At 44.6% G+C, this 12,046-nt stretch overlaps 2 protein-coding genes across 3 annotated transcripts in view; both read left to right on the forward strand.

Annotated features, from left to right (window-relative positions):
• The first annotated feature begins 176 nt into the window (after positions 1-176).
• LOC125761551 (TBC1 domain family member 23) lies at positions 177-3,448 on the forward strand. The gene is made up of 2 exons (XM_049422768.1): positions 177-479; positions 712-3,448. Exons 1-2 carry the CDS (start codon positions 463-465, stop codon positions 2,885-2,887), a joined length of 2,193 nt encoding a protein of 730 aa, XP_049278725.1. The 5' UTR covers positions 177-462; the 3' UTR covers positions 2,888-3,448.
• A 407-nt stretch (positions 3,449-3,855) lies between these two features.
• LOC125761568 (protein pinocchio) overlaps positions 3,856-12,046 on the forward strand; it is a 28,234-nt gene continuing 20,043 nt past the window's right edge. Inside the window, exons 1-2 of one of the 2 annotated variants that reach the window (XM_049422798.1) lie at positions 3,856-4,404; positions 5,577-5,919. In XM_049422798.1, the coding sequence (XP_049278755.1) occupies positions 5,664-5,919 (256 nt within the window). In that variant the 5' untranslated portion in view covers positions 3,856-4,404; positions 5,577-5,663. Of the gene's footprint in view, positions 4,405-4,634; positions 4,788-5,576; positions 5,920-12,046 lie in introns of those variants that run through there. The other variant, XM_049422799.1, reaches the window with a different exon arrangement.

Raw genomic sequence — 12,046 nt, forward strand, 5'->3', positions numbered from 1 at the left:
AAAATTGTACCGTAATTTCAATAAACAAAATAAACGAAAAACTTTTAAAAATGATCCCTCTTGAAGAGGATAGAATTTTTGCTGATTTTATAAACGCATCTTGGCCACGTACGCCCAACTGTCAAAATGAAATCCAAGATGTCCATGTCAACATTGGCTATTACGAGGCGAATTGCTTCAAGAAACCTTGGGTTGGCACTTATTTTGCTGAACAGAAAGTGAAGTCAATTAGAACCGAATCGGTGCAAACAACAACTGCTTTCGAATAGTTCCGTATCTCTGCAAAAAGAATAGTTAGTTGATTTGTTTATAGTATTGGTTTGCAATGACGGCAATATTTCCACGTCGCGTTGCTTGAGAAACGGACGGTGGAGAATACCTGGTCGGAACAACAACACACATTTTGTTACCGTGAAAGCTGCCACCGTGTATTGCTCAAAGCCATTGCCATAGCACGGCAGGATGGAGGACGGCTTGTGGTAAGTGAGCGACGTCCCGGTACATTGAAGACGGGTTCGTGCCGTGGCACTGAACCGCTCGATGTGATAAGCGGGTATGATAAGCGAACCCCTTGCTGTTGACTCACTAGCCAACTCGCTGTCTTGTGGTGTCCGCATTCTTGTGACACCTTTCCGATCGCGCGTGTGCACACATATGTGTGGGTGTGTGTTTGCTTTCGTCATCTTTTTTTTCTGCTCTCCCCATGGACAGGTTGATTGAGCTCGAATCGGCGCTACAGGATGATTGCACGGTGGACGACATTTACGCAATATGCCACGGCAAGGCACTGCCGGAAGCTTTGCGACTCGACGTGTGGCAAGTGTGCCTGGGAGTGCGCAACAAAACGGACCAGCTGGCACAGTTCAACGAGATCTACGATTTGCCCTTCCAGGCACAGTTGCGTTCGGATTGCGAAGATTTTGTCAACAAGCTTGGCAATGAGGACGAGGACAAAGTGTCGGTCGTTTGCGATCTCGAATCGATACTCACGTTTTACTGCAAAAACCGCAACCTTGTGTACGAGGCAAACAATGGCTGGGTGGAATTGATGCTGCCGCTGCTCTCGCTGAAGCTGATCCGTTCGGATACGTACAACCTGTTCGAAGCGATCCGTGATACGTACATTCCCAAGGGCTGCACCAAGAACGGTACGGTGTTCAATGTGTTTCGGTTGCTGCTGTTGTACCACGATCCGGAGCTGTGCACCATCCTGGACACGAAGCGCATTACCCCGGACTGTTATGCGATGGGATGGTTCCAGACGCTGTTTGCGTCCACCTGCACGCTACCGGTCGTACTGTCCATGTGGGATCTGTACTTCCAGCAGTCAGATCCATTCCTGGTGTTCTTCCTCAGTTTGATCGTGCTGATCAATCAGCGCGATCAAATACTTGCGATGAAATCATCCACTAAGGAGGATCTCATCAGCTTTCTAGTCAACATGCCCTGCAATATCGAGGCGGACGATGTGCTCGATTTCTGTTCGCTCGCCCAGTATTACTCCGTGAAAACGCCTGCCTCCTTCAAGCGGGATCTGCTGCAGGTGCTGTTCGGTGCACAGCGAGGAAACAGCAAGCCGGAGGGTTCGGTCGTTTCGCAAGCCCTCTGCCTGCCAGTATCGGTTAACGAGCTCATCGAGAACGCTTCGATACAGAACCCCCATCCGGAAGCGGTACGGTTCTTTCTGGTCGATTGCCGTCCAGCGGAACAGTACAATTCCGGTCACCTTTCCACAGCGTTCCATCTCGATAGCAATCTGATGCTACAGGAACCGGAAGCATTCCAAACGGCTGTGCAAGGATTACTTCGCTCACAGCGCAATGCCATCGATGCCAATTCCAATGCAGGTGGAGAGCACCTGTGCTTTCTCGGGTCCGGCCGGCTAGAGGAGGATCAGTACACACACATGGTGGTGGCTTCCTTTTTGCAGAAAAATACCAAATACGTTTCGCTGCTGACTGGTGGGTACGAAGCGATACACGAATATTTTGGCGAAAGCATGGTTGATTGTCTGGAGGATCACGATCCGCTAAAGTGCTTGCTGTGCAACAAGGACCAGCTAAGGTACGGAGGTAAGGGAGGCGCAAATAACAACAACCAGAAAGCGCTAAACAGTGGTGCCAACAGTGCTAGCAGCAGTGCAACGAACAGTCTCAAACGAGGCAATCAACGATCTGGTCACTCGACCAACAATAATGGCACCGCTGGTGATCGGAAGTCAACGATCGATCTGTTCAGCAAATTGTCGCTGGCGATGAAAACCAAATCTGCCGAGGTGAAGGAAAAGCTTATTGACTACATTTCCAACCCGAATGCAACCGAGCCAGGATCTAGCCGCACCGGTAACGGTAGTGAGAAGCACGTTTCACGGAACGATCGTAACGGTAAGCGATACCGAAACGTTCCGCCAGTGTTTAGCATCGGCGAAGATCATGAAGAGGACGACGAGCTAAACTCAGCCGCTAGCGAATCATCGTCGGTGGCGCGGGGCGCTAAAACGAACTCGCAGCAGCAATCCGATCCGGCGGAGGAGATCGTTTCGATACAGAGCTTCCTGAAGGGTCCGGATGTGATACGGCACTTCAAGTGCCAGGAGGTTCATTTGAACGGCTATATGTACGACAGCTACCTGCTGGTAACGGCGACCCATATGATCGTGCTACGCGAGCTGGAAACACGTCGCGATCGGGCACGCATAATTGTACGACGGTTGCTGCAGAGCATCGTAAAAATTACCGCCAAAAAACGACATCGGGATCTGATCACGTTCAAGTACGGCTACCCAGAGGAAGAGAATCTTGTCATCACGGATATGGATCGGTTTCTGATACCGAACGCAAGCGAAGTGACCGATCTAATATCGCGCCACATTATTAAGCAGACGTGAACCTAAACTGGCAGCGAGGGCTGCTGGTCCGTCCCTATCGACAACAGTGTGTCCTCTTCGGATAGATTTAGCGTTTTGTTACCGCCCACTCCCACATTAGCCATCATCATCTCAGTGCTGTAGGCAAGAAGTCATCCAACCTGTCGTATGATTATCGTTGTTAAATTCGTTGATTTTTTTTTTATTTGTTTTATTTTTAATCGGGTTTTGCTCCTTAAACACACACTGTTAGTGATGCTTATTTTATACTACTTACGCATTCTAAGTCCGTCGTCATATATGCACCAATGTCCGTTACTTACCATGTGTAGAAGACACGATCGTGCTGTTTGTAGCGTTTTGTATAGATGCACTTGTATGGAATAGCTTGGCGAAGTTTTAATCTTGGTTTCCTTACAATTTCCTTCGAGGAGTATTATTTATAAGAAAAGTGTGAACTGAATCCGAGATTTCCAATGATTCCCGTAGTAGTGAGATGTGACAACAAAAGAGCGCAAAAGCTGGTGTATAGAAATAAACCGTAAACCAAAAGTTTTCCTCCCCCGTCGTGCAGGTAGCCAAGCAAGTGGGTGTTGTTACTTAAATTTTAAAACCAAAGAATTGTGTACTGATTTTTTACTGAAATGATACGCATCCGAACAAGTCAGAACATCAATGAAATGTGTATAATGGCATTGAATGTACCGGTTTTAGTTTATCATTTGAATACGTGGATTTATTTCAAAAGTGCTAGGTGCACTGGTCCTTCTAATATGACCTATGTGAAGATGCGCTATCATTTTGTTGGTTCCGTTTTGGACTCAAAGAATTTTTCATGTAATAAAATGTTTTTAAAAATTGTTCATAGAGAAAATACGAAAAAACTGTAAATTTAATTGAAAATCGATTAAATTTACAAGCGATGGCCGTTGGGCCAACCACTGTGATACCGAGCGACTTGTCAAAATCAGTTGAAAAACAAAAAGTCGTGGGAAATCTTTGTTTTTTTCTGCTTGTTCGCTTGCTTTCGGGTAAAGGCTGATTTTCCTACCAAAAACTAGAACAATTTCATTGAAAATATACATTCGTTTGTAACAATTGTCGTGGGATGTTTGTGAAACTGGTAATGAAAGAGTGCAAACAAAGTTTAAAGTAAGGTGCCGTAGGAAAAACCGTTGAGAGAAATTTTTCTCAGTGAAAGTGGCGCGTGTGTTCGTCGTCGCTTGTAGGAAGTGGAGCATTCGCTGGTGAACTATTTATGTTTTCTGCTAGATTTCCCTGGTGCATCTTCCCTCGTCGGATGCATGTATCGAAGGTGCCGCTTAACGCATATGGGTCTGTGAAAAATCAATAACACAATCACACCTCCAGTTCTCCCACTGCGGTGCATTGGTTGAAGCCTGACGAAGGAATTAAGCAAAGTAAAAAAAGAAACAGTTTGTTTTCATCTGAGGAGGTGATAATTTTGATAACAAACATCCAGTCCATCACATCCCTCACTCCGAGACGCTCGACTCCCTATCCGCTGTGGAACACAGGTGAGCCTTTTTATCTTGTTGCTACGCTTAATTTCGCTCTGTTATTTTTCTGCACGACCATTATTTTTTTCACCCTTCGCTTCGCTTTTAAGTGGCCAATGTTGTTGCTATCAATGGATGGAACGAAATAATATGCCCCAACTTCACACTCCCAAAAACAGGCGACAACAGCGGTAGCTATTGCAGGGTCACGATTTCAACAGTTTAGCTGTGTCAGTCTATTTGAACGGTGATTATTTGCCGACCCAGCAGCTGTGCCGGCAGCGGTTAGTATGGTAAAGTTGTCACTCGACCAGCCGAGGAGAAAAATTTGCACAAAAAGGAAGCAACGTTGTTAGCAGCAGAGGTCCCTTAACGGACGGATAGTTAGTGCAAATTAGAAGGTATATTTTTAGTGTTTCCACCTTGTATGTTTTGAAGCTGATATTTCTGGGCTGTTTAGTTGGTAATAGATAATTTATGCGTTGGTTATCTGGAACATCTATACAAAGCCACAGCCAGCAAGACTATTTTCAGTGCCGATGGATGCACTTTGAGCGGAGTAAAAATAAGCCAGACGGTTTATCTATTCGCACGTGTGAGCATCATTGGCTTCTAATCTTTCCATGTAAAGCTTTTTGATGCCTGCTTTACAGTGGACACGTTTTGTAGATCTTCCCGCAGTGACCGATAACGCGTTTGTCTGTGAAGCGTATCGCACAACACGACAAGCTCGCGTGGAATCTGTTGCAAAAGTGGGCAGATATATTCTATCGCTTGCTCGCTAAAGTTAAAAGGAAACGTTTTAATATACTTTAACCTCTTTCTTCGGGTTGTATCATTAAAACAACAATCTGCCACCTTGGGTATGTAGAGTCGTCTCTCCGAAGGTGGAAGTGTACCTTGTGTGTCTGAACACTTGCTTTTACCTGATTTGAATAGTTCACCGTTCCTGACATCCGATTCCATGCCGATCGTAAGGGAAATGATATGCGTGCGTGTTGATTTACCCTTGGCGTTGGCCCTTAGTCCAACCGGGAACTGGGGAGGATTTCTTTTGTCCCGGGTCAGCAGAAAGAAGCATTACACTACACCCCATACGTTGATAGCTAATTAACCGCTTTGAATAGTCATGATGCTGCTCGCTTTACATCGCTTTATTCTAACTAATGAAACTTTTTCTGTTGTTTCAGGTCAGCGTTATCCAAACGGACGGATTATCATTCAGGAAGACGAACCATTTCTTTCCTTCGCAAAGTGCGTAAAGACACACACACACAATGAAGCCGTACGACAATGGCACATTCGCACCACGACATTTTGTTTCCGAATGGGAGGACAACGTAGTGTTTGATGCGGACGATCCTGACTTTTCCGTCGGAGGTGCCGGTGCGACGAACGTATTAATGCGTTCAACAACCGGATCGCAGCAGCTGGCCCGGCAACTTGTATCCACAAACCTGACACGATCGGTTACTACCTACTACGGGCTTAACTCTGCCTCGGTTGTGTCGAATTTGAACCAACTAATGAAAGGTAAGTGAACGAAGAAATGCAAAACCAAATTTGACCTAGATTTATCGTTTAAAATGAATTTAATTCGACCCGTGCAACCATTGTTAACAAAAGCTAAAACTAGGATATTAGGTTGATCGCGGTGTTAATTTGAAAGTTTTTGTTTATTTAGATCGCTTACTGTTTATCTCGCAGTACTATTTTAAGCTCAGTCGAACGGTATTAGAATCATGCTGGTTGGTGTGAAATGTCGTAGCTTGATGGTGAAGGAAATATTGATGTAATAATTTAGCAAACTCTTTATCGATGATCGCTAATCTATGCATTTTGGTACATAATCAAACGTACATCCAGTACAGTCGATTGGGAGGTTTTGCAAAGATCCGTATCAGAGAGTAAATAAATATTGTGATAAACAGCGCCCTTCGCTAGCGCTTCGAAATGTAGTGACGTCCTTTCCACACTAATTGTTCACTGGCCCAGTTCCTGTTTATGGACTGTGGCATGCAAAACATTGACAAACTATTAGTTCGTCCAGCCGGCCATCCCCACAATAACATAAAACTGGAGCAAACAAGTCTGTTTTTTTTCCAACTGTTTGTTGGTGATGCGGCTAACGTCCTTCCTTGAACGGCATCTGTACGCGTACTTGGCTGCATGCATGAGTGCGTGTGGGTTGTTGTCTTTCTTGTGCACCATTTCTTTTCTTGACCGATTATGGTATGCTTTATCTGACCGGTGACACTTGGTAGCGCTCGGTTGAGCTGTGGACCTGTTGATCGTATTCATTCGGCACCGGTTCCTAATCGGGATCGTCAACAGAAATAAGGAACTTGTTTTTGAAGATTTGCAGCTTCGCTGTTACTTTGCTCGGTAAACACAGTGGAACATACATATAATAATCCGTATTACAAACACAATCGTACGATCGATCGTTGCTGAATGTCTTGGGTTCGTATTTTTTTAGTAACTTGAATTTTTTTTATTTTGTTCTGCTGGTAGTTTTAATTTAGTTACACAAATTTTAAAATATTTAACAAAAAATAACATGTTCATATTGGTTTTTTGAAGCGTTTGTGAAGTGATTTCACTCCCGTACACAACTTTTCTTGTAAAAAATAAGGCACGGCTCGTGTGTAAACCGCATGCGGCTGTTGTTTGTTTGCTTATCCCCGGCTTGTTACTTACCACCGTGCTGTGGGCTTTAGGGAGTGAAGAGGTGGGCGGGCATGATGCAAACATAATCTAATCGACAGGACGAAGGTTCGAGGCCGCATCGAGATGGCCCCTTCGGGCAGATGAAAAGAGGTGATGAACACGGCACTGATGTGTTTATTCGCATATGCCCTCCCCAATATGATGGGGTCCACCGGGTATTGCCGTCGAGCAATTGATTGCTCTCGGTAACGGCTATGGTACGAGCCTCCTTCCTGATTATGATGATGGCACATATTGCGGTATGTGTGCCGGGGGGCATATTTTCCACCCCGTCCCTTTGATACCCAAAGTTTAATCCGACAGCGTGCTTTGCGATGTGATGTTTTCTTTTTCGTTGTGCGGAAGAGGTCAGTAAAGGTTCCGCAGCCTCGTAAACAAGCAGGTATCTCGTGTTGTCATTTTTATTATTACCATCCCATATCGGACCACCCCCAATCGACAATTAGCTCTTTTGCATGTGTGAGTAGTTTTTAGTTTTCCTTCTTCATCTTATCTGTTTAACTGTTATTCATTCTCCTCATCGTCACCGGTTGATGAAGCTGGGCTCGCGACTTTGCACACGCGGTGACGTCTTTCGTGATATGATCTGTTTACGAATCGTACATAACCTACGCAAACAGCTTCCCCCAGCTAGTGGTAGAGTACTAGAGCACTTTGCGGCACATTCGTCCATATGATTCGTTGCAATTCACTTTCAAAGATGAACCGATTGACAAGAATAGGTATTGAAAGGGTCTATTTTTTTGCTTCCATCCGTTCGAAGATAAGATTTCGATCGATATTCCACCATCGTGTGATATGAATGACTCAGGATGACGCAATTTCTCTGTCCCGGTGGCGTCTCCATCGCGTAGGTAGGTTAAGGGGTTAGATGATGAATTAAGTTTATCATTCTCTTATTGTCAGCAGTATGGGTGTGTTTTATCACGTTTTGATTAAATTTTCAACTCTAATCAGAAAGAATTTATGGCACGTCCATATTGTACAAATAAGTGCGTTTTTCACACTTGAAACCAACTACGCACCAATGTGTTTGGCTAAACAGATGTGTATGTTAAAGAATAACATGTTTTTGCTAGCTTGTTTTCCCCAATTTGCGCATTGTTTAATGATTCACAGTTTCGGGGCATATTTTTTTAAAAGTGTTTATTGGAAAGACAATAAAAAACGAAAATTTCAATTCAATTGAAACAAGAAAACAATCGTTGGGGAAATCATATTGAAGGAATTCAGAACTTCAGAGCAATGAAACTATGAAACTCAAACCAAATTTGTGTTCCAGTGTGTCTACAGTTTCGGGGCGTGATACGTTTATTTTTCTTTGTTCAATAATATGATTCAAAAACAAACCATCATTAGTCATCAATAAAGTTACAGATGCTCTTACCCAGAGCAATAAGTTTCGTGTTAAAAAAATTAAGCAATAAATCACGCCTAACATGAAGTTATTTTTCGATGGTACATTTGACATCAATCAACATAGTGCGATAATTAAGGGATTCCTTTAACGATTAATTCTACCCCACTAACCATCCTACTAACAAACGCCCAATGGAACGGAAAATCACGTTCCATTAGCATAGCCGTTGCGACAAAAAACCCGTCGATCGTTGAATTGATCATGAACTCCCTCGGCGCAAGCTTTCGATAAATTCACGTTCAATAGTCGTTGCTAGAAATTAACATATTATGGGTTTTTTGTTGGTAGTTTCATCACGCCGGATTCATCATCCAAAACCCGTTTCGGCGACGTTTCGAATTCTTGGTTCACGAATCATTGGTCCAACTGAAAGGGATGGGTTGCAAAATTCCCCCCTCGTATGAAAACAAACATCACGTGACCGTTTCGAGCTGGCGGTGAAATTTTATCCCACCTCCCAATCGGTATGTTCCCCCGGGACGTGCGAAACACGTGGAACAGGTTTTTGAACAATTGATATTCTACGGTTGATATCTACGGGTACCTTTACGGGAATTGGTAGGTGACCGTGACTGGTATTGGGCCGCAATGCGGAAGGAACACATACGTGGAAGAAATGCAATTTACGGTGGGTTGGGAAATGTGGCCTTGCCTGAGTGCCTGTCTGTTGGTCTGAATGTCCCATAAGTGGCGTTTGATGTCTTGTCGTGTCGATCAAGACGCGGTGATGCCGCCGGATGTTTGTGGTCGGGAAATTCCTCTCTCCCACCCATCCACTGCAGATCACCTTATCACGATTACCCGTGTCGGTTCTATGCGTCCCGGGAAAGACCTTCCGGCCTGTGTCCACGGTTTGCCCACTGTAAACAAAAGCGATGTTGCACAGACGTTCGCCTGGTTGATGCGGCATTAACCGGTTCCGACCAGTTTGATGACCGGATCGGGTTTGCTTACCCACTGTTTCGCCGCATAACAATGTTGTTCTGCACGCATTCATATCACAAGATGAGACGTTCGTAATGAAAGTTAATCTGTATTTATGTTTACTTCGCTGCTAGTCGCCGGGCGTTGGGGTTGGATTTCCCGGTCAAAATAAAATTCGGGCTTCATCCTTTGCATTGACGCAAGTGACGTCAATTTACATCCAAAAATTGCGTTGTTGATTAGTTTCGTTAGTTAAGGGGCGAGGGGAGACGATCAACCTTCGTCCGGGTCAATCTACATATGACGTCGCACGCGTAAACATGCGTCCCCACTCACGCACAGTGGACACTCAGCTCACGGGTAGGTGTTTGCAGTTTGTCTCCCCCTCTCTCTCTCTCACATCGGATTATCCACCGCTTATTGTCTTTGTGGGATCCGTTTTTGGGCGAGTGATATTGCAATGGCGCGAAGGTTGGTCTGAGGTGCGCATTGACAATGTGTTTCAATTGATAATGTCCAGCTTATGCTAAATTGGGGGTCACAGCGATAGCTAGGTATCAACCTTGGCCGTATGGCCGGTCAGTAAGGGTGTCTTTCTGCAATCGCCGTCAGGGTTGTGGACACTTGCCGGGGGATTCCCATCCTGCAGGAGGTGGTTGCGATCTTCGACATTCGGGCGCGCGTGCACAACATTTTGAAACAAACAAATCGATGTGATAATATCTACAACAGTTGATTTTGATTTTGACTTGTACTAATAAGTGGGCCGGCTCTTGTCTGGTCTCGTGCTGTTGTTTACTTTTGTTAGAAGTGGTACAGGAATTTCCGCTTGGTGCGAGACCATTCTTAGCCATCAGAAATTGTTGTGTCAGGGGACTTTTTGTTGTTTGTTGTTCTAAACGACGCAATCATAATGCATTATCAGGCCAAGATGTAGCTCGTTACGGTAACAGAATTTAGTCACACGCAAAACACGTTTGAAGGATTTTTACGTCAAAACCTTCGCTAGTTCGTTCATCCGTGTCCCCGTTTGCTAAATGAACGACAGCGAGCATGATTCATAAAACTAACGATTTGTGAGATAAATCCAACCTATCATTGTGTACACATCGGTGACCAATCTCAGTGCCGGGTGGTGATATCCGTCCGTGCCGTGTAATGTCGCCACGAGGAATTAGCACCATGTAAATGGTTTCTTCATGATGGGTGCTGTTCTTAGAAAGATGAGCTACAGTGCTTTAGTAAATAGTAGTAATATTCAATTCGAATATCTTCGATTGATTGTTTTTAGACGAAGTACATTCATGTCTGTTTTACTACTTTTGCCAGTGATTATCAGTATATTCAGCGTTACGATAGTTTACATGCATGTTCATGTTTATTAAATAGAAGAAATTTCTATTTTGTTTCCAATTCGCAAATAATGCAAAACAACTTGTGCGCGAGGGTTTGGGAAATAAAAAATTGTTTGCAAACAATTCAACCTTTCGATCGATCGGTCGGACCATTCTTCGCAACCAAACGCCTGGCATGTAGCGTGCCACGAGACGAAACACGCTATCGGGTGAACCGATTGCATCAGCAAGTGTACTCACTTGCACCGGCTGTTTTGCGGCGTTCGCGTGCGTTGATGCCAGGATGCCAATCTCCACCGTGCGCGATCCCTCTCCGCTCCGGGATGAACTATCCGGGCACCAGTGTACTTAGCGATAGAGATGAATCTCTTGTCCACAGGCGGACAGTGAAGGAATGCAAAGGAAGGCAAACAAACAAGGAACGGAACAGCATGAAATGCTGGCGTGTAATGTTCGTGATGCACACCAAGTGTGCAAGTGTCGGTGGAAAAGTACGGAACAGCAGGTCTGTGTCAAGCATAATCTGCTGGCATTGGGCGGTGACGGATGGTCAATTATCTGCCAATCGCATCGCTCGACCGTACTGCAGCAACAGGTGTCAACTACGGCCACGCGGATGATCATCAGCCCGGTGCGATCTAGTCCGTACAGGTTTTGTTGGAAAAACGCTCCTGTTTAACTGAGCTGCACTGAGCTGTGAGCTTAAGGAATCTTTTGAAAACAATCATTCATATGAATCTTCAGTGAGAAGTCAGGAGTCGAATCCTCAAAGAGGAGATCCTCATAGACTTATGAATCTATGAAGATTCTTGAATCTTCAAGTCATTCCTTCAGCTCCAAGGTTAATTCAGATTCGTGAATATGAAACAGATTCTCCCAACACTACTTTGGAGAAATGATCCTCACATCGTATAAGTATTACATTGTGTAAAATTATTTTTAAAATACAATATATAGCTTCACTTTCTGTCGATCGCCAGTTGTTGTAGTTTTTCTGTTTTAGTGCGACAAGCTGCCCGATGTCCCCAACCGAGAATCATGGTGGTGCTGTGTGAAAAATAAATGCCAAACAAATGCCTGACCGAGGTGTGAAGTCTCGAATTGGGCGGGGATGATATACATTTAACGATCCAACAGTACGGTGCCTCTGTGTATGGCGTAGCGTGACAGCCGGACGCGCGGGCCATTGTGATAAATGATTTTTCGTGTGCCTAGCAACGGTGTGATTTGG

This window comes from Anopheles funestus, chromosome 2RL (genome assembly GCF_943734845.2).
Source record: "Anopheles funestus chromosome 2RL, idAnoFuneDA-416_04, whole genome shotgun sequence".
Classification (NCBI taxonomy): domain Eukaryota; kingdom Metazoa; phylum Arthropoda; class Insecta; order Diptera; family Culicidae; genus Anopheles; species Anopheles funestus.